The sequence below is a fragment of the Equus przewalskii genome, chromosome 21 (assembly GCF_037783145.1).
Source record: "Equus przewalskii isolate Varuska chromosome 21, EquPr2, whole genome shotgun sequence".
Taxonomy (NCBI): Eukaryota; Metazoa; Chordata; class Mammalia; order Perissodactyla; family Equidae; genus Equus; species Equus przewalskii.
Window position 1 is genome coordinate 14,181,745 of NC_091851.1, and position 22,638 is coordinate 14,204,382.

The 22,638-nt window shown below is 44.6% G+C and overlaps 2 protein-coding genes across 6 annotated transcripts in view; one reads left to right on the top strand and one right to left on the bottom strand.

Annotated features, from left to right (window-relative positions):
* Positions 1–7,881, top strand: part of PAK5 (p21 (RAC1) activated kinase 5) — a 308,972-nt gene extending 301,091 nt beyond the window's left edge. For 2 of the 3 annotated variants that reach the window (XR_011530720.1, XM_070587856.1), the window contains one exon: positions 6,784–7,006. The gene's annotated coding sequence lies outside the window, so the exon portion shown is untranslated. Of the gene's footprint in view, positions 1–6,783; positions 7,007–7,527 lie in introns of those variants that run through there. The other variant, XR_011530723.1, reaches the window with a different exon arrangement.
* Positions 283–22,365, bottom strand: LAMP5 (lysosomal associated membrane protein family member 5). Of its 3 annotated transcripts, XM_008533452.2 has the most exons (8): positions 21,299–22,365; positions 18,730–19,234; positions 15,942–16,512; positions 15,227–15,399; positions 14,719–14,850; positions 14,489–14,594; positions 12,862–13,050; positions 283–1,144 (listed from the first exon to the last, which is right to left on the bottom strand). In XM_008533452.2, exons 3-8 carry the CDS (start codon positions 16,003–16,005, stop codon positions 966–968), a joined length of 843 nt encoding a protein of 280 aa, XP_008531674.1. In that variant the 5' UTR covers positions 16,006–16,512; positions 18,730–19,234; positions 21,299–22,365; the 3' UTR covers positions 283–965. The 3 variants fall into 3 exon arrangements, with proteins under 3 accessions (XP_008531674.1, XP_008531675.1, XP_070443961.1); XM_070587860.1 differs by lacking the exons at positions 283–1,144; positions 18,730–19,234; positions 21,299–22,365 and adding an exon at positions 3,798–4,417 and having other exon boundaries at positions 15,942–16,507; XM_008533453.2 differs by lacking the exons at positions 14,719–14,850; positions 18,730–19,234; positions 21,299–22,365 and having other exon boundaries at positions 15,942–16,644.
* Between the last annotated feature and the right edge of the window lie 273 nt (positions 22,366–22,638).

The following is a 22,638-nucleotide window of genomic DNA, read 5'->3' on the forward strand; positions in this document are numbered from 1 at the left end:
CTTTTTAATCCAAAGTGAAATGCTAAACTCAAGACCAAGAAGCATCAGAAGCGATTTTAGACCAATCGTTCAAGAAGTGCCATTATTAAAACTATTTATATTGCCAAAATAAATCCATGTTTTTTCACCTGGAAAAGCCAACATTCCCATCATTGCTTCCCTGCCCTTCCTTTGCTTTTCCTCGAGCAGAAATGAAAAGCCCATCTTCATTCCCCTCTCTCCTCTTGATGCCAAAGAAACCATTTTAGTTTTGTTTTCTTGTTTCAAGAAAGCAACCAAACGTTAGACAGTACTGTGGTTTAATTCATTTTGAAAAACAAACTCACATGATTGATTCTTCAGGTCCCCTTAGTTGAACCTGACACACTATGAAGTCCAAACAACTCTGCATAGTTACATTAAACGGGTTCTTGTGCTGCAAAGTCACTGGGTGCAGGTAGCAGTGAAACATTCCCAAGACAATCACTAGACATGCAAAATGCCAGCCAGAAGCATGGACCACTTTCAGGGGTCTTGCTGCAGGGAGCATGAGGCTGTATTTTTTGTGCACTGACAGCTGCATAGGGTAGGCCAGCTGTGTTCAAGGGAGCAAAAAACCCCCTCCCCATTCCTCTGAACCTCAAGGGGTGTCTTCCCAAAAGAAGCGTCTTTTCCAATCTTTAAACTTCAGAGTGTTGCTCCTTGGAGAGTCAAAGTCAAGCCACCGTGAGCATGAAAGCTGGCTGTCCCCTCCCTCCCCATTCCCCAGCATGGAGAGAACAACTGTCATTCACCCCATGAATCCAAAAGAATCCCCCCATCCCTGGGTTTAAGCATGGATGCAGGCCAAGCAAGCCTTAGATACCCAGGACTGTTGGATTGTAGCTATGTTGGTGTACCCCATGTACAAGGTGGAAAAGTGCTTTTGTTTCTCTACCTGATCCAGCTGGGGAAGGGGGGTTTGGGGGCTGCCTGCCTAATGGCCCTTAGCCCATGTGCTTATATTCGGATCGGTCCCTAGGGATCTGCACCTGGTTGGCAGTCATTTTGTGGTGGATGTGGTAAATCGCCAGTGTAACCACAATGACGAGGCCCAAGATGAGCCCCAAAATCAGGGGCAAGGTTTCCTCCAACTGCTCCCGCTCGTCCACTGGGCATTTATGCTCTGAAATGGGAAAGAAGAAGAAAAGCAGTGAGCTCCTGTCAAAATATTCTAAATCATAAGTCTTCCTATCAAAACTAAAAGGGAGATGGAGACAAAAAGATTTCTCAAGGAAGCTTTGGGGAGACATTTTGGTTTTCAGAAATGATAATTCCCCAACCAACCCTAAGGCTGAACCTCTTAAAATTTCTGCATAATGTGAAATAAAAATACATCAATTAAACAGGGCAACATTTAGTTATCAGATTCCTGGCGGATGTCAACAAAACATCCAGATGATTTATTTAAATTTTCAGAGTTTTGGCATTAGACACAACCACTACCATTTTTTTATCGTTAGTTTCATTTTTTAACTTTTTATTGAAGAAGAATGTCCACATACAGAATTGCACACAAATATACAGCTTTCAAAAAGAGCGAAAATACCAAGAGTCAGCAATGATACAGAACAATTAGAACTCTCATACATCATTGGTGGGAAATGGTGCAACCACTTTATAAACTGCTTAGTAGTTTCTAATAAAATAACACCTAGCTTACAACCCAGCTTTCCATTCCTAGGTATTTCCTTAAGAATAATGAAAACATAGACAGACTTGAATGTAAATGTTCACAGAGGCTTTATTCATAACAGCCTAAAACTGGAAACAACTAAAATGCCCATCAAAATGGAATGGATAAATAAACTGGTATATTCATACAATGGAATATTAACCAACAAATGAACTATGGCTACAGATAGCAAAATGGATGAATCTCAAAAACATTATGTTGAGTGAAAACTGTCAGACACGGAAGAGTACATATTATATGAGTCCATTTATATGACATTCAAGGACAGGTAAAACTAAGTCTATGGTGATTGAAATCAGAAAAGTGCTTACATCTGGGGAACAGGACACAAGGGAACTTTCAGGTGTGATGGAAATATTCCATATCTTGATCTAAGTGAGGGTTACATGGTTGCAAGTATAGGTAAAAACGCACTGCGCCAAATACTTCAGATTTGTGCATTTTAATATATGTAAGTTAGACCACAACTTTTAAAAAGAAAGTGCAGAGCTTGATGAATTTTCACAAATGGACGCTTCCTATAACCAGTGCCTAGATCAAGAAAGAAAATGTTACCAGCACCTCTAGGTTGATTCCATCTTTACGCTTGTAAAATTTAAGACAGTTTAATTACGGTATGTCTCCATTTTTACGTAGAACTGAAAAACAATTTTGGGGAAGCCAGGTGATCAAGTACTTTGTTGAGCTGACCAGAACAGCACTCCTAGAAACCAGGATACATTTGCTCAGGCTCGTTGGCTCCTTGGGAGTAACTAGGGGCCTTTTCACCAAACTTAAGACCCACAACTGAAGAAAACAGGCTTTCGATATCTCTTCATAAGGACCAAGTTGTTGGGGTTTTTTTAGTGTGGAAGAATCGCCCTGAGCTAACATCCATTGCTAATCCTCCTCTTTTTTTGCTCGAGGAAGATTAGCCCTGAGCTAACATCTGTGCCAATCTTCTTCTACTTTGTATGTGAGATGCCTCCACAGCATGGCTGAAGAGTGGAGTGGCTGAAGAGTGACTGGGATCCGAACCTGCCAACCCTAGGCCACCAAAGTGGAGCACGTGAAACTTTAACCACTTGGCCATGGGGCCGGCCCCCCAAGGACCAAGTTTTTAAATCAAGATGACCCAGTAAACATTTATTGAGGACCTACAGTGTGCCAGGCTCCTCCAGAATCCCTGTTGACACAATCCTTCCTCTCACCTCACCTGAGACCAACAGAAAGGAGGATAAGACCTGAGTCCCAGGAGTCTTTTCTCTCTAATAATACAAATCTGGAGAATTGCAGGCAAATATCCAGCTTGTAAAAAGCTGGATACTTAAGGGGCTGGCTCCATGGCCGAGTGGTGAAGTTTGCGCGCTCCACTGCAGCAGCCCAGGGTTTGGATCCTGGGTGCGGACATGGCACTGCTCATCAGGTCACATTGAGGTGGCGTCCCACATCCCACATCTAGAAGGACCTACAACTAAGATATACAACTATGTATGAGGGGTTTGGGAACATAAAGCAGAAAAAAAAAAAGGAGAAGATTGGCAACAGTTGTTAGCTCAGGTGCCAATCTTTAAAAAGAAAAAAGCTGGATACTTAACACACCTGGTTCCTAAATTAACTTTCGGTTCTAAGCACAAGGACTATCTCCTTTAATCCCCATAACAACCCCATGAGGTAAAGACTATTATTATACCCATTTTACATATAAGGTAACTGAGGAAGAAAGAGGCTAAATCATTTTCCAAAGGGCAAATGAAACCCCAATCTGAACACAAACAGCCTAATTCACCAGCATAGTGAGGCAGCATACAGCAGACAGGAGCCAGGGTTAGAGTAAGGTCCAGTCAGTAGCAGATCTGAGCTATTGGGCTTCAAACACTACAGAATCACAGGAGGGCAGGAAGGAGGGTTCTAGGCTCTCCATCTGCATCCAGCTGTGGAGTTATGTGCAGTTTCTGAAAATTCCGTGAGCTGGATACTTATGGCAAAGGGTTATGAGGATGCTTTTGGAGGTGATGGAAATGTTGATTTTCTTGATTGTGCTGATGGCTTCACAGGTGTATTCCTAAGTTGATATTTATCACACTGTACACTGAAATATGTGTAGTTTATTGTATTTCAATTATACCTGAATAAAACTGTTTAAAATAAATAAGTATACATATACACATCCCCCAACTGGAAAAAAAATTTTTTTAATAGATTTTTTTTTTTTTTGAGGAAGATTAGCTCTGAGCTAACATCTTCCGCCAATCCTCCTCTTTTTACTGAGGAAGACTGGCCCTCAGCTAACATCTGTTCCCATCTTCCTCTAGTTTATATGTGAGATGCCTGCCACAACATGGCTTGCCAAACGGTGTGTGGGTCCGCACCCCGGATCTGAAACAGTGAACCCTGGGCCACCGAAGCAGAATGTGTGAACTTAACCGCTGTGCCACTGGGCTGGGCCCTAGATAGATTTTTTTAAAAGATATTTTGGCAAAGGTTAGGGAAGTGTTAAGAACGTAGCACTACACTGAGGTGTTCTCACACAATCTGAAGGACTAAAAAAATTCACAGGGGACTTTTCCACTATTTGATTCAATTCTAACGAGTCTCACACTTTAAGTATCAGCCTGTGGTCCGATTTCCCCATCTCCCCAGGGAAGAGGTGCACCAGGGGCAGCTCTGGGCCCAGAATTCCACAGCCAGAGGTTTGGTTTTTGCCAGGATACCACACTGACCCTGAAGAGAACAACAAATAGAAATGGGGTCTCCTGGGGTAGGGATTTTGTTAACAACAAAGATTACTTGTTTTCCTCAACACAACATACTGTTGCCTGCATAATTTTTTTAATAAATTTTTTTTAAAGATTTTATTTTTTCCTTTTTCTCCCCAATGCCCCCCGTACATAGTTGTATATTCTTCGTTGTGGGTCCTTCTAGTTGTGGCATGTGGGACGCTGCCTCAGTGTGGTCTGATGAGCAATGCCATGTCAGCGCCCAGGATTCAAACCAACGAAACACTGGGCCACCTGCAGCGGAGCACGCGAACTTAACCACTCGGCCACGGGGCCAGCCCCTTAATTTAATAAATTTTATTGTAACAATGGCTGATAGCATTATTTAAACTTCAGCTTTACATCATTATATTTAGATTTCTGTGTAGACTACATCATGTTCTATGTAATGTTCTGTGTAAAGTCAACATAGATTACGGCATTTGCTTAATTTCCATGTACCAGCTGCAGACTCCTATGTTGATGTTCATAACAAACCCCTTTCATTCACACCTGAGTCTATGGTAATGAGGTGACTTTTGGAAAGCCCCTAAGTCACTAAGGATGGGGGCTAGTTGCCAGGGGAACTAACTATGTGATGAGAGGATTGGAACTTGCAGCCCCATCCCCCAGTTTCCAGGGATGGGAGAAGGGCTGGAGATAGAGCTCAATCACCAGTGGCCAGTGATTTCATCAATCATGCCTATGTAATGAAGCCTCCATAAAAACCCAAAGGAATGGGGAGTAGAGAGCTTCCGGTTGGTGAACACACAGAGATTGGGGAGGGTGGCGAGCACGGAGAGGGCATGGAAGCTCGTGCCCTTTCCTCCTACCTTGCCTCATGCATCTCTTCCATCTGACTGTTCCTGACTTATATACTTTTATAATAAACCAGCAAACCAGTAAGTAAAATCTTTCTCTGAGTTCTGCGAGCCTCCCTAGCAAATTAATAGAATCTGAGGAGGAGGTATGGGAACCTACGATCAATAGCCACGGAGTCAGAAGCACAGGCGACAACCTGGACTTGTGACTGGCATCTGAAGTGGGGAGTCAGGGCAGTCTTGCAGGACTGAGCTCTTAACTTGTGGGATCTGATGGTCTCTCGAAGTAGCTAGTGTCAGAATTGAGTTGAATTGTAAGACACTCAACTAGTGTTGTAGAATGGCTCAGTGGTCTGGGAAAAACAGCCACACGTCAGAATTGGTGTCCGAATCATAGTGCTGAAAGTATTATCCTTAAATGGATAATAACTTTAGTGTAGTTATGGGGCATAACATCTCATATCCCATCCTTTAAGGAAGATGAAGGAGAAAAGTGTGGTGTCTTTTAGCCAAAAAAAAGAAATTATGGTTAAAATACATTGTGGTTTACTTCTTTAGAAATTGTTTTTTATTGCCTTAGGGAAAAACCTGAACTAAACACACCACAGGAAGGGCTACATAGAAAGGGAGTATTCAACTATGTACTTGCCAAAAATATTCATGGGAAAATGAGGGGATTTCACAAATTATCGTGAAAAATACTGAATTTCCTCTCCTCACCCACCTCCATCCACTAAGTAGTCAAATAAAGAAGAAATCCTGACTCTGCTACTCCTTATCCACCATTCCAAAATCCTCAAAACGCGGTGAGCTAAAAGTACTTTGTGTCACTCATTTGGCAGCAAAACCTGTTTAGAACTAACGTCAGGCCGCTCGTGATTCTCACTTATCCTACTTAGCAAGAAGACTCATGTGTTTCACGGCAGGAAACAGACACATTCATATGTTTGATTACAGGGGCTGCCCTGTTTCTTCTGGGGTCTTACATAATGCATGGACTGTGCACTGTATTGTCTTCCTAACGTCTAAAATATTCTGAATTCCGAAGAGCATCTAGCCCCAAGAGTTTCAGATGACAGATTGCGAACCCGTGAAAGAAGGACTTGAATTCCCCTTTCAGGCTTAAGCCAATGTTTTCAAACTCTGCCTCCAACCCACAGGAAAAACAGTGCATTACATTATAACTCAGAACATATATACACACATAACCGAAACCAAAGTTTTACAAAGCAATTATTATCCTTACTTTGTGCATCTAATAATTTATACTCTATTTTCTTCCATGTAAAACAGTACTGGTCATGACCCACTAAAGTACAGGTTGTAATTTTTTTGTGCCAGTATGATGCAACTATGGACCCCTTTTCAAAATAATGCTTATGAATGCATACAAAGAAAATACATAAGATTCCAAAGGAAAAATATTATACTGAAATTCAGCTATGAAAATATTTTTAAATGATTTTTTAAATAATTTTAAATAATAGCAAAATATGTGCTTCTTTTTTAGTTCACATGTATGGCCATGATTGCAAATTAGTGAGAAGCGTAATTGTTACTTTGCAAGATCTGCACAAACTAATGGAAGATGAGAACATCTATGATTTCTACTGGTCACAAAGTGGGTATCACTAATACTACTGTGGGTGGTCACCTTCATTTATAATTGAAGGAAATGTTAAATATTAATTAGAAGCTAGTGAAAATAAAGGTATAAATTTTTCCCATTGAAATTTAAAGACCTCTGAATTCTATCCACAAACCCTATGGACTTCAGGGTTAAAATCCTGTGCAATAAACTGGTAATACAACCCATGGATTATAAAACAAGGAAAACCCTAATCTCTGCCTGGGAAAATAGCATCCCCTGGCTCAGCCCAGACTGCATCTGGCTTTGGATGCTTGGAGACCCCTAACTCCCTGTTTACCCCTACAGGATTTGGGGCCCCACATGCTTCTGCCCTGGCTGGACTCAGGCTTACAGAAAGCACAAAACAGAGGCCCAGAGTGGATGGCCTGTGGCTAGAAAAGGCAAAAACCAGCCTAGTCATTGGAAAGAACCAGATGAAGACAGATCAGACAACAGAGGGTTAATCTGTTGCCAGCTGCCAGTTGCCAACTAAGGTCCCCTCAACCATAAACTCAGTGCCCCTACTGAAATCTTGGTTCACCTTAGGTTCTGTTTTCTAGATGTGTGCTTTATTTTGTTTTGTTTGATGATCACCGCATTTCAAATTTGTATTTACTCCTTGAGGCATAGCATCTACAAGAACTCGTCATTGTACCCCAAATGAACAGCACTGAGATGGGCAATGGGCCAATAGGCAAGCTGTCTGCTTTCTCAAGCTCTACCAATGCCAGACTGTTCTGTTCACGGAGGAGGGCAAGCCTTTTGCTAGCTGACAGCGAAGCTAGAGGGAAGAGCCTGCCCATCTTTCCATATTTTCTCTGGGCTGGCTCTGGACTCCTGTAAACTCAGAAAAATGTAGTTTGTATCTGAGAAGCTGCTAAGATGAGTGGGCTTTGGAGACCTTTGGCTGGAGACAAGCAGATACTCTCACCAAGAGGTAAGCACTAGTAACCACACAACAACAAAAAGATAATAAAAGCAGTTATTGATTGATGATTGATGCCACAGTGCACCAGGAACACGGCTTGTGCAAGAAAGAGTTTTATCAACTCTTTCCCACTAGCCTGTAAGCTCCGCCAGGACAGGGAAGGTTCACATATGCTAGCACCTAGGTGCAGCAGACAGACCGTGTCCGACACCCTCAGCATCACCATTCCCACACAGTCCAACGGGTTTGACTACAAGGCAGGTTAGAAGTCCCAGCGTCCGCACCCCTCCCCCATCCCAGCAGCCAGCAATGGTGGATGGGAGCTGGCAGGTAAATGCCTCAGGTGGGATAACTCTGCTGTGGGTCCCAGAGGTTCCAGCGGGGTGAGCGCCAGGTGCCCACAGTGGTCACCTGCTCACTAATGCACTTGTACTGGCTGCCTTGCCTTCCTATCTCACTTCCCCACTCCCCTGCCAGTGCTCTCTAGAACCATCTCCTAAATAAATTACTTGCACTTGTGTACCTGCATAGGATCTGCTGCTCAGGGAACCCAACCTAAAACTCTACGTTCCAGGACAGTAGCAGGAACACAGAATTCTATGACTGGCTAGCTATGTGGCTACACTGGGGTTCCATATTCCAGCCCTCAATGCAGTTCTCAGCAGTGTTAATCCCAGGATTATCTCCCTCTGGATGCTTACCCAGGAGACCTTGAGGAGCAACTACCCTAGGTGACACGTTTCCTGGCTGGGAGGTACCAAGCAGATCACAGGTCTACACAATGCTCTGGATCAGCATCAAACCCTTCCTGCATTAGTGGCATGGCAGCCAGCCACAGGGCACTTTACTGGGCGTTGGTGCACAGGAAAAGGTAAAACACATCCATTCCACTAAAACACAAAGCGTTTCTCCCATAGATCTGGGTAAAAAGACAGATCAGGTGGCATCTCCCAATTATACTGTTGGGAAGAATAATAAAAAGCTCATGAATTCAGGGTACCTGACAACTTTCCTAAAGGTGCCTCCTGCATCCACGTGTTTATTATAGTTGCTCCGCAGGAGGAGCTGAGGCTCTGAGAGGCCAAGAGCACAGTGTCTGACACCCAAAGACAAGCTCTCCTGCCAATCCTGGCAGCCCCTGGGAGTGCAGCCTTTACCAGTTTCTCCACCACAGATGGGGATCTCAGCACCTTCTTCACAGGTTGGTTTGGTTGGTTGGTTTTCCCCCTTGAGAATTAAAAAGGGACCAGCCTCTATGTGGTAACTTAAATGCCTATTAAACCTGAATCTTTAATAAAGGGGAACAGAGGCACCTTTCCTGTTCTATTATGCTTCTTCTGTCGCTATGCGTAAAAGTTGCCTTTAATTCAAATAATTAAAATACTCAGGCTGATTTGTTCTCTCCTAGTGATGCATCCCCCATCCCACCACTGCCAGAAATCTCCTGAGCCCCTCCAAGGACACACTACAAGGAATGAATTGTGGAAGGACAAGTTAATCAACCCCAACTGAGACAAAGGGGCGCCTCTGAATGGCAGGGCGGTAGTTGCCATACAAGTTGTGTTTGTTCCAGAAATGAGCCCAAGTGGCCTCTGCGGATTGGCCCCAGGTGGTTTAGTTCTTCACTGCAGGCTGAGACCTGTCAGCTTAAATGCCCCCAATGTCAAACTCAAATTTTTACACATCCAGTTATTTAAAAAACAGCCAAAACAAGCACTTTTTTTTTTTTTTTTTTGCCATTTACAGGCTGCCTGCTTTGCATACCAAACCTCCCCCAAGAGCGGTTACCCATTGATAAGATGAGGCCGGACCCTCTGCTGCCCCTCAGAGCTCTCTGACCCACAGACTCCTCACCATGCAGCTGAGTGCATCACCTAGACACATAAGCCCCCTCCCTGCCAGGAGGTCCCTTGCCCTCCTCCCCTTCTGGATGGTGGTCCCCAAGCTGCCATAAGCCTCCCTTTGGACAGTCCCATGCTGTGAGGGGCTTCCCTCATCATGCAACCGTGTCCAAGTGCTGCCCAATAAAGCTTGTGTGTTACTGCCTTTCATGGTCATATCTTTTTCCTTGATCAGCTCAAAATTCCTCAAACCCCTACAGAATTTCATGGACCAGCAGGATCACCGGGGAGCTTGCTAGAAATGGAGCATCTTGGGCCCTACTCCCAGACCTACTGAGCCAGACTCTGCATGTTAACAAGATCACCACATTTGCCCACTTTGCCGCTGATGATTCGTGTGCACATTGCAGTTGGAGAAGGGCTGGGCTCAGAGACTTTCCTTGGGGATCAGTGTAGTAGCTGAGCTCAATGCACAAAGGGATTTGTGTGATGAAGACGTCAGCCCCTGTGAGAGTCCACTAATCCATAGCACTGACCCTTCCTTGCTTTTCTCAGTCTCTTAAGCAGGCAGGTGTGAAACTGCAGACTTCCTTTACAAATCGAAACCCTTACGCTATGGGTCCTGTACACATATGAAACCGCATGTACATGCCCCTGAAGTGGGCGTGCAGATATATGACCAGATGCTGGCCCCCTACCCCGCCCCACGCAGGCATGCTCCACTCCACCCACACAGGCATCAGCAACACATCCAGAGCCTCCTGAGCTTCTATTCTGGGGAATGGGGGCCAAGTGCCAGGTCCCAAAAAGGTACCCCAAAAGAAATCATTCAGATTCCACCAAATCAAATAAAATGATCTCTTACAAAACACAGTAGGGGGCAGGTGCTGAGAAGCACAGACAGGAGGAGCCAGGAACAAAGGAACCCCTGCCACACAAAGGCACATCGATCCAGTGAGTGATTCTGAATGAGGCTTGCATCCTCCCATGTGTCAAGGCTTGAGCCCCAGGGCACCATACAGGAGGGAACATCCTAATTATTACCCGGAAAAGCCTGGGTAAGACAAGGGCAATTTGCTTGTGCTTAATATATCTGCATTTGGGAATTTATACGTGCTTACAAACTCTCTAAGCCTACCCAGCAATCGCTCCTATTTAGGATCTGGAAGTGGATAAAAAGTGCTTTCCAAACAAAAGAGGTCATGCCATGAACTTTACTGATTTTTAGGAAAGAAGCTCTGGTCCCTCGGCAGGACTCATTTACTCTTGTGGTATATACAATTTTAAACATCTGTGAGATTTGATTTCTCAGTCTATAAACAATGGTAAGCAACAACTTAGAAATAACCCAGAGAAGGTTAGGTGAGGTTGTGGTAAGGAACTAGTAAAAAGCAGCAAGTATAGCACCAGTCATTCCAAGAAGCACAGAAGTGCCTACGAACTGCTGACCAGCCGAAAACAAAGAGAGATTAGAGGCTATTCAAAGTACCATATAAACTCAAAAGCATCTACGGTAGGGACCTTGGGGACTGATACTACACAATCCAATATTTTAACAATGAATTCCTGGTCATCAATAATCATAAGTACAATTACATTGAATTATATTTAATATTTTCAGGTAAGAAAGACACTGTTACATTTTATAAATACTTCCACAATCAAACAGGTTTTTTTAAATGTTTAAAGTCTTGACACTTAGAGTTTAGTTTCAATTCAGTAGAAAATATATTAAAATGGAATAGCCCACCCTTCCACAAGAATAAGTAAGTGTGGCACTGCTTTACTAAACCTATTAAATTCTGATTTGCCTGGCATTGAAGCATCCAGTCCACAGCTTCAGTCTATCAGTTCAGCGGAAGTCAACTGGGCATCTGCTATGTGCCAAGCACTGTATTAGGTGCTAAAAACACAAAGATGAAAAAGAAGCAGGTCCTTCTCTCAAGGCCAGTTGAACTTAGGAATTCTCAAATGCCATCTGAATGATGGAGGGGGAAGGGCAGATTCTCTTCAGCACAGTTTGAGTAGCAGGGGCATTTTATGAAAGCTGGATTCCTTGGGAAATTATTTAATGATTTGTGTGTGACACAGACGGGGATTTCCTAATATCCTGCACATTTGAATAGTTGTATTCACCTGAGGATCCCCAGCCCCAAAGAAGGCATCCTTAAAGCCATCAGAATCTCTCCCCGTTTCTTAACCATAAGGAATAAACAGAATCTCAAACTGTCTTTAATGACTTCCTCCAGACAAGAAAGAGGAACAAATGAATTGAAGAGTTCACTCACCCTACATTTGCCCAATGTAAATTGTTGTTAGACTTGGAGAAATTGCAGAAATGTGGACTCCTCTCATTTCTACCCCTGCCGGGATGCAGAGAACCAAGAGAATGTGGACCCCCCGAGCCTGCCCAGGTGTATCCTGCCTGATCCCCTTTCAGGGGCTGGCACAGACTGAGAAGAAGATTCCTCTATACGCCAGAGGGAGCAGATTAGGGACCTTTGCCTCCCTGGATCCTTGTGGGTGTCCCTACAAGCAAAGGTGAGTGATGGATGGAAGCAGGTCTGCATGAGTTTCTCGCTCTCTCTGACCTGCGCGCACGCGCGTACACACACACACACACACAGACAAAACACACCTATTGCATTCTAGCCAAACAAAACTTAGACTCACGGTGGTAGATCCTACAGCTGAGAAGTGACTGAGAGAACATGGAGAAACTGAGGCCCACAGAAGAAAAGGCCATTCTCCAATCCATGGCTCTCTAGGTAACTACTTGAGATTTTTAGCTGCTTTTTCATTGGGAAATTTGCATCAAAATTATACAGATTTTTTCCAAGCTGACTTTCTTACCTCTGTCCCTATCAAGCTTCCTCTTTTGGCAAAGGGAGGGAGGAAGGGAAAGATGAAGAAAGAAAGGAAAGGAGGGAGGGAGTGAGGGAGGGAAAGAGGGAGAGGAAAGGAATGAAGTGAAGGAGGAAAGGAGAGAGGGAAGAAAAAAGAGCCACTGAAGTTGATATGATTCAGTTTACTGCCTTTAGTCTCTGAAAAATATTACAGAAGGAGGCAGTGTCATGTCAGCCTAGAGAATAGGCTGAGACCCTAGCAGGGCCCCTTCCACATCCTTCCTGAGGTCAGCCTTCCCTACCCTCCTCCCCGTTTCCTCCTCCCACCACCCCTACAACCTACCTTCACTGAAGACAAAATCAGAGATGATGTCAAAGGGCTGGATGTGGACTGCAGACAGGATCATGGTGACTGTCTTCTGCGGATCGCTGGAGGCTAGTGAAATGGTCTGCTGAGCTTGACACTCATAGGACTTCCCAGCTGGGGTGACCAAGGCAGAGAGGTGATGCGAGTTGGCTGTGTATTTCCTGGCTGCAGAGAAGGCCCAAAGCAATGGTTAGGCCCCTCTTGCTGGCAGAACCCTTCTTGCTCCTAACCTCGTGTGCCAGATAATTGACTCTTGCCTCTTAGCTCCAGACACCCCTCCCATCCTCTGTGCTGCCATGCCATGTTGCCTTGCTGGGGCTGGGGCTGGGGTTGTGCAAATGGCACCAAGTGGTGACAAAGGATAAATACACCCCTTATTTCATGAGCAGGGGCTCTTAAAGCATTAATCTGCTATTTCTTTTTGGAAGAGGAGAGTGATACCTAAAAACCAAACCCTTTTTACTATATAAAACCAAATGATGGAGATTCCAAAGACACAGAATGGCAACTTGGTTTTCCACATTTCACACTGGCCTGCAAAGATTAAAATGTCTTCTTCAACAAAGCCTTGCTGATGGCTGGTGCCCTGGGCAGACACCCTTGCACACAGAAATACCCTTTGGAGGTCTGCCTTCTTTTTCTTCTTTTCCGGCATATGTTTGTTTGTTTGTGTTTTCTTCTTTTTTTCCTTTTTTTGAGGGGAGGGGTCTAATTTAATAGAAGGAAATGCTTGAATATAAGTTTTGATGAAAAGAAAAAGATGCTCTTTTTACTGTGATGATAAAAAAAAGGGGGGAGGAGAGAGATGACATATGTATTCTCTTAAGTGCTCATTAAAAACCTTTTCTCACCCCAGGTGTCCAGGTGATTGAAGGCTTCATATGAGTAGATTAGACAATTTACTAAATTAATTAATTAAAATGTGGTCTTTGCTGGTGCCTGCAGATGTGAACATTGTCATTTGGGGGATGGATGTTTCTCTTGCCACGGTATTTTTGGAGGATGTGGGTGAGTGGTTGGAGAGATGGGCAGGAAAAGCTAATATATTAGGACACGGTTCAGGATCCACTCTGAGGTGGCTGCAGTCGATGACTGAAGAGCTCGGGTGAACCCTGTGCCATGCGCAAAAAGATACCGAAGGCTCTCAAATCCTGACGGAAAAGGCAAGTCACAACGCCCCCTTCAAGTTTTAGCGCATGAGAAGAAAAAGCAGGGGTGCAGAAAAACTAAAAATACAGCTTTGCCCTTCTCGGTGCTCCTTTAAAGAACAAATCATGAGGTCGTCCTGAAACAACTAGGGGAACACAGGTCCTCAGGAGACGTGTCATCCAGGATCGCGCCCTGGGTGATGGGCTGGTCCTTGGGCGCGAGGTTCCTTGCGCATTTTCAATGCCTGAAGTCCTGAGGACCCACGGGAGCTCCCGTTTCCTCTGCTCTCCCTTGGAGAGCAAGCCCAGGGTGGACTTGGCGTGGGAGCGCAAAACCCGGATTGGTTTCCGTAAAATTGCCGAATTTCCTGAGAAATCCGCCCTCTAGGCCTGTGCTGTGTGCAGTGCCCACGCCTTCCCAGGCCCCCTCCCCAGCCCTGCAGGCCTCTACTCACCAGCGACTGCGTCTTTAAAATGGGTCTTCTCGGAGGAGTCGTAAACAAACTGGACCTTGCTCAGCCGCCACGTCGCCTCCAGTCCCTTGGACGTGTTGTGACTTTCCTGCGGAGCGGGGGAGGCGCGCGTCAACCGCCTCCGCGCCTTCTGGGTGGGGAAACCGAGGGCCGGCCTCTGCCCACATCCACCCGGAGTCTGCGCCCCCTCTGCGCGCCCCGCTCGGCGTTACCTTTACAAACAGCATTTTGAGCGCGTACGCGCGATCCACCCAGAACACCTGCAGCTCCGACTCGTTGAGGCCACAGCGGCCCTTCACCTCAGCTCCCCGGGTTAGTGAGATATCGGCCTGTTCCGTGATCAGCTGGGAACACAGACGCCCCGCACCCCCTCAGCGCGCCCGGACCCAGTCCCGGCTATAAAGGGCGGCGCGTCCAAACTCCGGGTTGCACGCCTGGGCGCTCCTTTGCGCGCGCGCTCTCCCAGCTCCGGAAACATGCGGTTAGATGCTCTACGTGCAGACCCCTCCGTTAGGGAAGCAGAGAGAAGGGGGTTTACTTTCAAAGCAGGCAGGGCGAGCAGAAGGCGTTGCAAGCCAGAACCCCCATGCAGCATTCCGGAGCAGCCTGCAGGGGCGTAGGGGGAAAGGCGGGCGACCCAGGTCTTCATAGGGCCTTGAGGGAGGGTGCCCTTCGCCCTTGGAGCCCTAGGAGCAAGCTGGGAGGGAAAAGGTTCCTTACATCGACATAATTGCTGGCCCAAACATCATAAGGGACAATAAATTTGGCTGCAAACTCTGCCATGAGACACGTCGTTCCATTTTCCCGCACCACAAATATATCCTTTTCAGGGTTAGTGGAAAGGCCTGAGAGATTTTCCACTTCTTGTTCTGCCATGATTCGAACCATTGTATCTGCGGGGGAAAAAAAATCCTATCTGTTCGGGGCTCACTGAAGGCCACGCATCTCGGGCACAAGGGTGGAGAGATTGTGGTCTGCGGGCTTTGGGGTGACAAAGTTCCCTGCCAGCTGTTATGCGCTCTGAGAACCATTTCTCTAACCTAACGCCAACAAATTCAACTCTGTTGCTGTCAATTTATAATAAACATTAAAACAGAAAAAAATTGTAAAGCCTTACTAATTTGTACCCCAATTGTCCTTTTTCTTCTTCTTAGGCTTTTAAACCAAATCTTTCTTGCCAATATTCTGACCCCACGAAGCAGGCCCGTATAGCACTCTGTCTGGGACACGCCACACGGGTGTGTGGCTCTCTAGGGAATTCCCTGCCACTGGTGGGAAGGCCCTCCACAACCCTTTCTCCCTTCCCCCACCCGGAAAAGAAAAAAACCCGCGAAACATAGGGGCCACATTTTGACCTTAAGTACCACTTACTATGCTGATTCTATTGTCTGCAAAGAGTGCACCCTGCCCTCGCGATGGCCAAAACGCTACTCACGGAACAGCATCAGGAGAACCTGAAGTCTCTTGACGCTGAGAACGGCTCTTCCTCGGAGATCCATGCTCGCAGTGCAGCGAATGAGTCGAAATGTACTGCTGCAGAGGCCGCCCGAGAGGGAATCCCTCAAAGTCGCCGCTGGAGTGAGCCGGGGTGAGCGAGGGGCGGGAGCACCCAGAGGGAGGAGGGCAGCGCGTGTTCTGTGCCTGCTGGCGGGGACTTGGTGTCGGGTGCCGCACCGACCGGTGCAGGCTGAACGCCAGTCGGCTCACTGCGGAGGAACGGACCGCGCCGTGAGGGAGCTGTCCACGGCAGCGAGTGCTGAAAGGATTCCGTTTTGTTGTAGGAGTGATAGTGGCTTGGCTTGTGCAGAGGGCCAATGAGATTTGAGGGGGCTAAAAATTCTTCCTAAGTCTGCTTCCTGTGCTGCAATTGCATCCGCAAAGATGATTCTGTCCTGAGAAACTTAATAGCACCCTCAGACTTATTCAATATCCCTACCAGGGACAGTTGTTAGGTAGTGGAGATATCACATCACTGGAGTTCTGGCTTCTGAAAATGTATCTGGTTCCTGAAAGAAAACGGTAGAGCACAAATTGTTTCTGCTTTAGGGGAGGAAGAGTAGGCGGGAATAGAGAAGGAGAATTCTATGGCAACAGTTTCCTGCGTTTGGAGACATCTCCTTCTCTCCCCTGCTCTTAATGAGCTCATGAGTTTAAAGTTAAATTGACGCCTCCTCAAAGGAGGTCCATTAGTCAATGCAGTATACCCATTCGGGCTTATTTTCTGTGAGTTCTTCTCTCTGATTGCATGAGGACTGTAAACTCTGGGGTCACATACTCTCACTCATTATATTGTGTCTACCAAGAGGAATGTAAGTGAACCTGAAGTTTGTGAGGGTTATCTAGGATTTCTTAGGACAGTAATGTTACATAGTTATGTAAACACACACACACACTGATATTACTCTACAGCCTCTAGTGGGACAGAAAAACAAATACTGCTTGGCTAATTCCTATATTTACATTTTTGGTAGCTTGCTTATTTTTTTTAAGTTTTTTTGCTCCATAAATCTGAATATAGCTCTTTCAGCAATAGGCATGCTGTCCCCATCAATTGTAGTGATGTCCAAATATTTCATTTCTTGGAGGATATTTCATTATGTGAATAATCAGTAATATAATGTCATAAAACCAACAATGTCATATTATGGGCAAGTTGCAAAATATTTTCACGTTCATTGTCAAATTTGATCCTCCCTACAACCTTAGATGGTAGACAAGGGAAGATATACTTTATTGTGGTTGTACAAATCCCAACACTGAAGCTCAGAGAAATTAAATGACCTTCCCAAATATCACATAGGTAGGTAGAATTAAAATAGAAAAATCACATGCTTGGACTTCGTAGGGATCATCTTTATTTTTCCTTATATAATACTTTGACTCCAAAATATATTATATTTTGATTTCCATAAAAATCTTCATTGAATGACCAAACAAGTGGAAACCTAAAATCTCTATCATTAATTCACGTTCCTGAAATGTAAAGAGTGTTGCTTTAAGTATAATAATAGTCTGACATAATATTTGCTAAAAACTGTCTATATAATTTTTCTTTCAAACCTATTCCTGTATTAATAATTAGATCAATAGCAATTCAAGTTATAAAGCAATATTTAAATTGACACTGCATTTTTACATCTTCATTTTTATCTCTGTATTTTTATATCTCACTCAAACATTTAAGAGCTTTACATAAGTGATTATATATAGAAGAATTGAGGCAAAACTGTGATTGATATAAAGTCAATTATTATCAGTTGTGAGTGGAAGTTGTAAAATTTATATGCCTTACAATTTGTTATGTTAGCAATTGTTATTAAACACTTATTTTCCTGCATTACTGTAAAAATTAGAAAACAATGAGAATATGTAATGACACATTTATATTCTCTCTCCCTCCATCTCTCTCTCCCTTCAGTACTTCAATGTGGAAAGAAATGGAAATATTTCAATCTAGGATTCACTATTTACTACTTTTGTGACCCTGTACAGATTTTTGTTTTCCTCAACTAAAAAATTGGGATAATAGCCCAGGGGATGGCTAGTTAGGCCAAGTGAGCCCATGAATACAAAATCATTCAAAACAAAAGACAAATTAATTTAGTCCACAAACATTAACTGAATACCTACTACTTGCACTAGGCTTGGTGCTTTGGAAACCCAAAGAGAAACAAATACCATTATATAAGTAGAAGAGATATCGGTAATAAAAGATTATGATAATTTCTCTTGTGATACATTATTGCAAATATCCTCATTTATAAGTTATTAAAAATCAACTGAATTAATTATTATCTGTTTTAATAATAAAACATTAAATGGGAAGTAGCATTGGTCATTAATCTTAAGTTGTTGTAGTTGATTATTGATTTGACTATAAATCAAATAGTGGATCCTCTGAAAATGGTTTCTTTCCATACCTGACATAAATGGTCTCTTTGTTAACATCAGGGAGTACTTGAATGAGTTAAAAGAAAAAAGGAAGCAATTTTAACCTTTCTTCCTGGGAGGATCATCTTCAAAATATAATTAATTTAATGCCATTTTAGGTGTTTAATCTTAACCTTAGCTTAGAAATACCTACCTCATTCATCTATTTCCAGTGGTTCTTATGTTGCAATAGGAATTGGATATCTACAACTTTTACCTACTTTCTAATCATCCTTTAAAAAATCTTCAGTTCTTTAGAATTACCAAAGAAGTGAAAGAGGAGCAAAGCTTACCATTAAATCATATTTTAAGATAATAACAAAGTTGTCCAGAATGTGTTCCATTCTTCATTTCTTGAATGGGAGAGAAGTAGGAGGAACTGACAGGTACTTGTGTGGATGAACGCTGTGTCAATTTTTATCATTTCTGCTGGTGGTCAATACTAAATGTCAGTGTGACCCAAGCATGTTGGCTTTGGAATCTCCTCTAGATCCTCTAAGTTCTTCAAAAGATTTTCTTCAATTCATGTATTCACTTATTGAATTAGCCTTTATGAATCTCATGCCATTGGGTGGTTACTGTTTCATAGCAGTGAAAGAAAAGGCCCCTACATGTATAGAACTTTCAGTCTGGTTGAGAGAAAATAAGAAAATACATGGAGATGTGGGGTTGCCCGGACAAGGTGCACATAGATGTTTAGGGAAAGAAAAGGTAAGATAGCCATCCCAGAGTGAGGTGGAATTGACCAGAGAAAGCCTCTTGAAGAAGATGGGTCTTGAAAGAAGTGGACAAATTGACCTAGGGTGAAAGACAAGGAAGGGCAATGCAGATGAAAGAAATATATATTAAATAGGAAAGTCAGTGCAAAGATGTAAATGTTCATACTTCCATATTCATCAGTTTGTAATGAAGAAGAAATTAGGCCCCCAAACCCACAATGCTTTATAGACTATATAACCCCTATTTAACTTCTTTATTTGATGATTTACTCACATATGGCATATGCAAAAGATTGGCATGTGCTAAATTTATCCTAAATAAAATTAAGTATTCAAATTGTTAGGTGTATCTCTTTATACTTGTGCAAGCCATTGACTTGTATTTGTAGAATCAAGAAACAAAATTTAAAAATCAGGAAAAATGCAATTAGAGAACACATTTATGAGCTTCAAAGGGGAAAGCTAGACTTTGTTGCAGCTGAAATTTGGCTCATTGATGTTCAGTCCACCCTACAGTAAAAATGTACTCCAACTCTGCTGCCTCCACCACCACCAATCCCCTCCCAGACACACACACACACACACACACGCAGAGACAATGGGAGCACAAAAGGATAACAGAAGCAGGGATAATTTAACTAAACTGGACAAGATGCACATAGATGTTAAGGCAAAATTACAACTTACCCAAACTCTTTCTTGTGTTCAGCTTGTCACTAAACAATTATTTCATTTAATGTATTCACTGCCTTTGAATGCCTTTGGAACCCTTTCTAGGATGAAAACCCTTTGGGGATAGGAACTGAAAAATAAGTGTACGCAAGAATATTTTGTGTATAAATTTCCAAACCCTCAAATATTTGGAAAGAATCATAAAATTAAGTTTGGGCCTTCGATGCACTCAGCTTGCATGACCTTGGTGAAATTTCCTTCATCTTTTCATTTCATTGGTCTCTCCCGCATCTACTTTGATGAAACAAGAAGTGTTTCTGCAATGAAGGTAACCAGCGGAGGAGACAGGCACCAAAATAATGGTCCTTTCATTGCCAAAGTATGGTTGTACTAGGTTCTTAAGACATGTCCTTTTATGAATTAATGTAGAATAAATGCCTTCACACATGAGGGGATGCAGGGGACAAAGTCTGTATAACAAACCCTGAACAAGCAGCGAGTGAGGCCAGGTAATCATTCCTGAAAAGTTAAAAAGCAAAGAAATTATCTTCATCTTTTGAGCCAGCAATGGTTAACTAATTTTAAACTGTTTTAGGTTATTTATCACTAGCTTCAGTGATAAAGTTTCTAGGCCGTGGAGTACAAGCCTCTCTGCTTTCCTAGCAGTGAGGAAAATCTTAACTTGAGGGCAGGGGACCTTTCTGTAAAAGACAACAGTCAATGGAAAATTTTTTTAATCCTTTAAAAGTTTTTCTCCAAGAAATAACAGCTACCTTAATGGGCTTAAGATTAGGCAAGCTGAGGTTCATTTAAAGAAGGTTGCTACATGAATTCTGAGATAATGCAACTCAAAATCTCTTTTATGATGTGTCACATGGGTCACTAGTCCCCAGGTACCCAGTCTTTTAATTGTCTATTTGAAGTTATCTGCATATTCACTTGAAGATGTGTTAGAACTAAGGAATCTTTATATTAATTGCCATTGCGGGGAGGGTGAGAGTGGCGCAGCCAGTCCAGGGTGCTTCCAAGGAAGCTTTGCTGGTGCAGAGCTGGAGTCCTGGAATGCCCCAGGGTGCTCTGATGTTGTGAGTGTGAGATGGTTCTATGACTGTTTTCTTCAAAAACATTGCAAGATACTCCAGTAACCAAGAAAGGGAAAGAGTCTTTAGTGTATTGGAAAGGCGACTGGAATGGGAATCTAGGATGCACTGTTAGTTATGACCTTATTACTCCACTAGTGAGAACTTCTGAGAGGAGTGGCTTCTCCTCTCTCATCTTCTACGTGCCTTTCCCAAAGGATCCCTCCAGGACTAAATGCCTCGCTTCTGTGAGTGGCCTTAGTTGGGAAGTGATCTGAGCATTTCCTTTCAGGAAAAAAAAATGCTGGGAATTTCATTATTAAAGCTTAATATGCCAACGTGCAAGAAGTGTGCGATGGTCAGGACACATGGACTGTGGCCTGCGGCGTTACCTTTGGGTGGCGCCGAGGCAGGTGGGCCTGGTTGCTCAGGTCTTGGAGCTTCGCGGGGCGGTAGCCTCCAGACCAGACGGCTTCTGCCCGCGGGAAGGAAACTGCGCGCTGCTGCCGGGCGCCTAGCTGCCTGCACCCCGAGTTTGCGACGACCTCAGCCTGGGAAAGACGTCAGCGCCTGGCACCCGGGTTGGACTCCCGGGCTCATTCGCGCAGCTGCTCCCGGTGTAGCCGTGGGAGAGATAACTCCTGCCCAGTTGCAAAGGTGAGGTCCGCACTGGCTCCAAAGCCAGGGAAGCGGGATCAATTCCCAGGATGCTCGAGTTGAACAACTTCGGGCCACGGCGATAGGAACTGCGGGGGCTTTTGAAGACTAAAGAAAGGAGGAAGAAAGTTCCTGGCAGAGAGCGTGTCGCTGGCTCCCCGCGACCTTCTTTGGAGCTCCTACGCCCTGGAAGTCTGGGCAAACAGCTTCTGTGTTGGGGCGGGGAGGGTGGGCGGTGAGACCCTGGCGGTCTCCTCTCCTCGGGCCTCTTGAGTACCTCCTCCTCCCAGAGAAAAGTCGGGAGACTTGGGGGAGGGGAGGAGACCGGGTTACAGAGGCTTTGCTTCTCTTGTTCTTTTCTCTTCTTTTTTTCTTTCTAAACCGCCAGTGCAGTATCCACACCGGAGGGAAATGCCCCTGAAGTGCCCCAGCGGTCCAGCTTCTAGGATAGAGGTCGGGAGGATGCTGCGCTTCAAGGCAGCGGCGCGGGGCTCCTCGCCGCAGCTCGGTCCTTGGACAACTCCGGGACCCGCACGAGGTTTTCCAAACCGACGATAGATTCTGCCGAGAGGCGATCGAAGCTGAGACGGCCCGAGTGGCTCAAAGGGCGTGCAGACAGCCCGGGGCTCGCACCCGGGGGGAAGCGGCCTCTGCAGGAGGGGCTGGCGGCTGCTTTGGAGCCCAGCAGGTTTGGACTCGGGACTAGAAGGTGAGAAAGAAGACTGACTCATTGGGGCGAGGGTCCTTGGTCGCTCCTGGCTTGGAGGAGAAGTGGGACTGAAAAGCCCAGCTCCTCCCACCCCACACCCCCTCGGGGCGCGTCCCCCCCCCCCAACTACCCCCCTCACCCCGGTTGCAGGAGGCCCAGGGCTGGGAGGTTAGGGTTTTGTTCTGCTTTCTTTCTTTCTTTCTGTTTTTAATCCAAGGATCGGGGCGGGAGCAGAGGGCATTTTCCACCCTAGGTCGCAACTGGAAATAAAACCCAGTTTTCTACCTTAAAGGGAGTCTCCAGGGACAAACCAGGGGCCCGCCTCTCAGCGGAAAGTCTTCGCCCACAGAGGTTGATCGTGGGCTC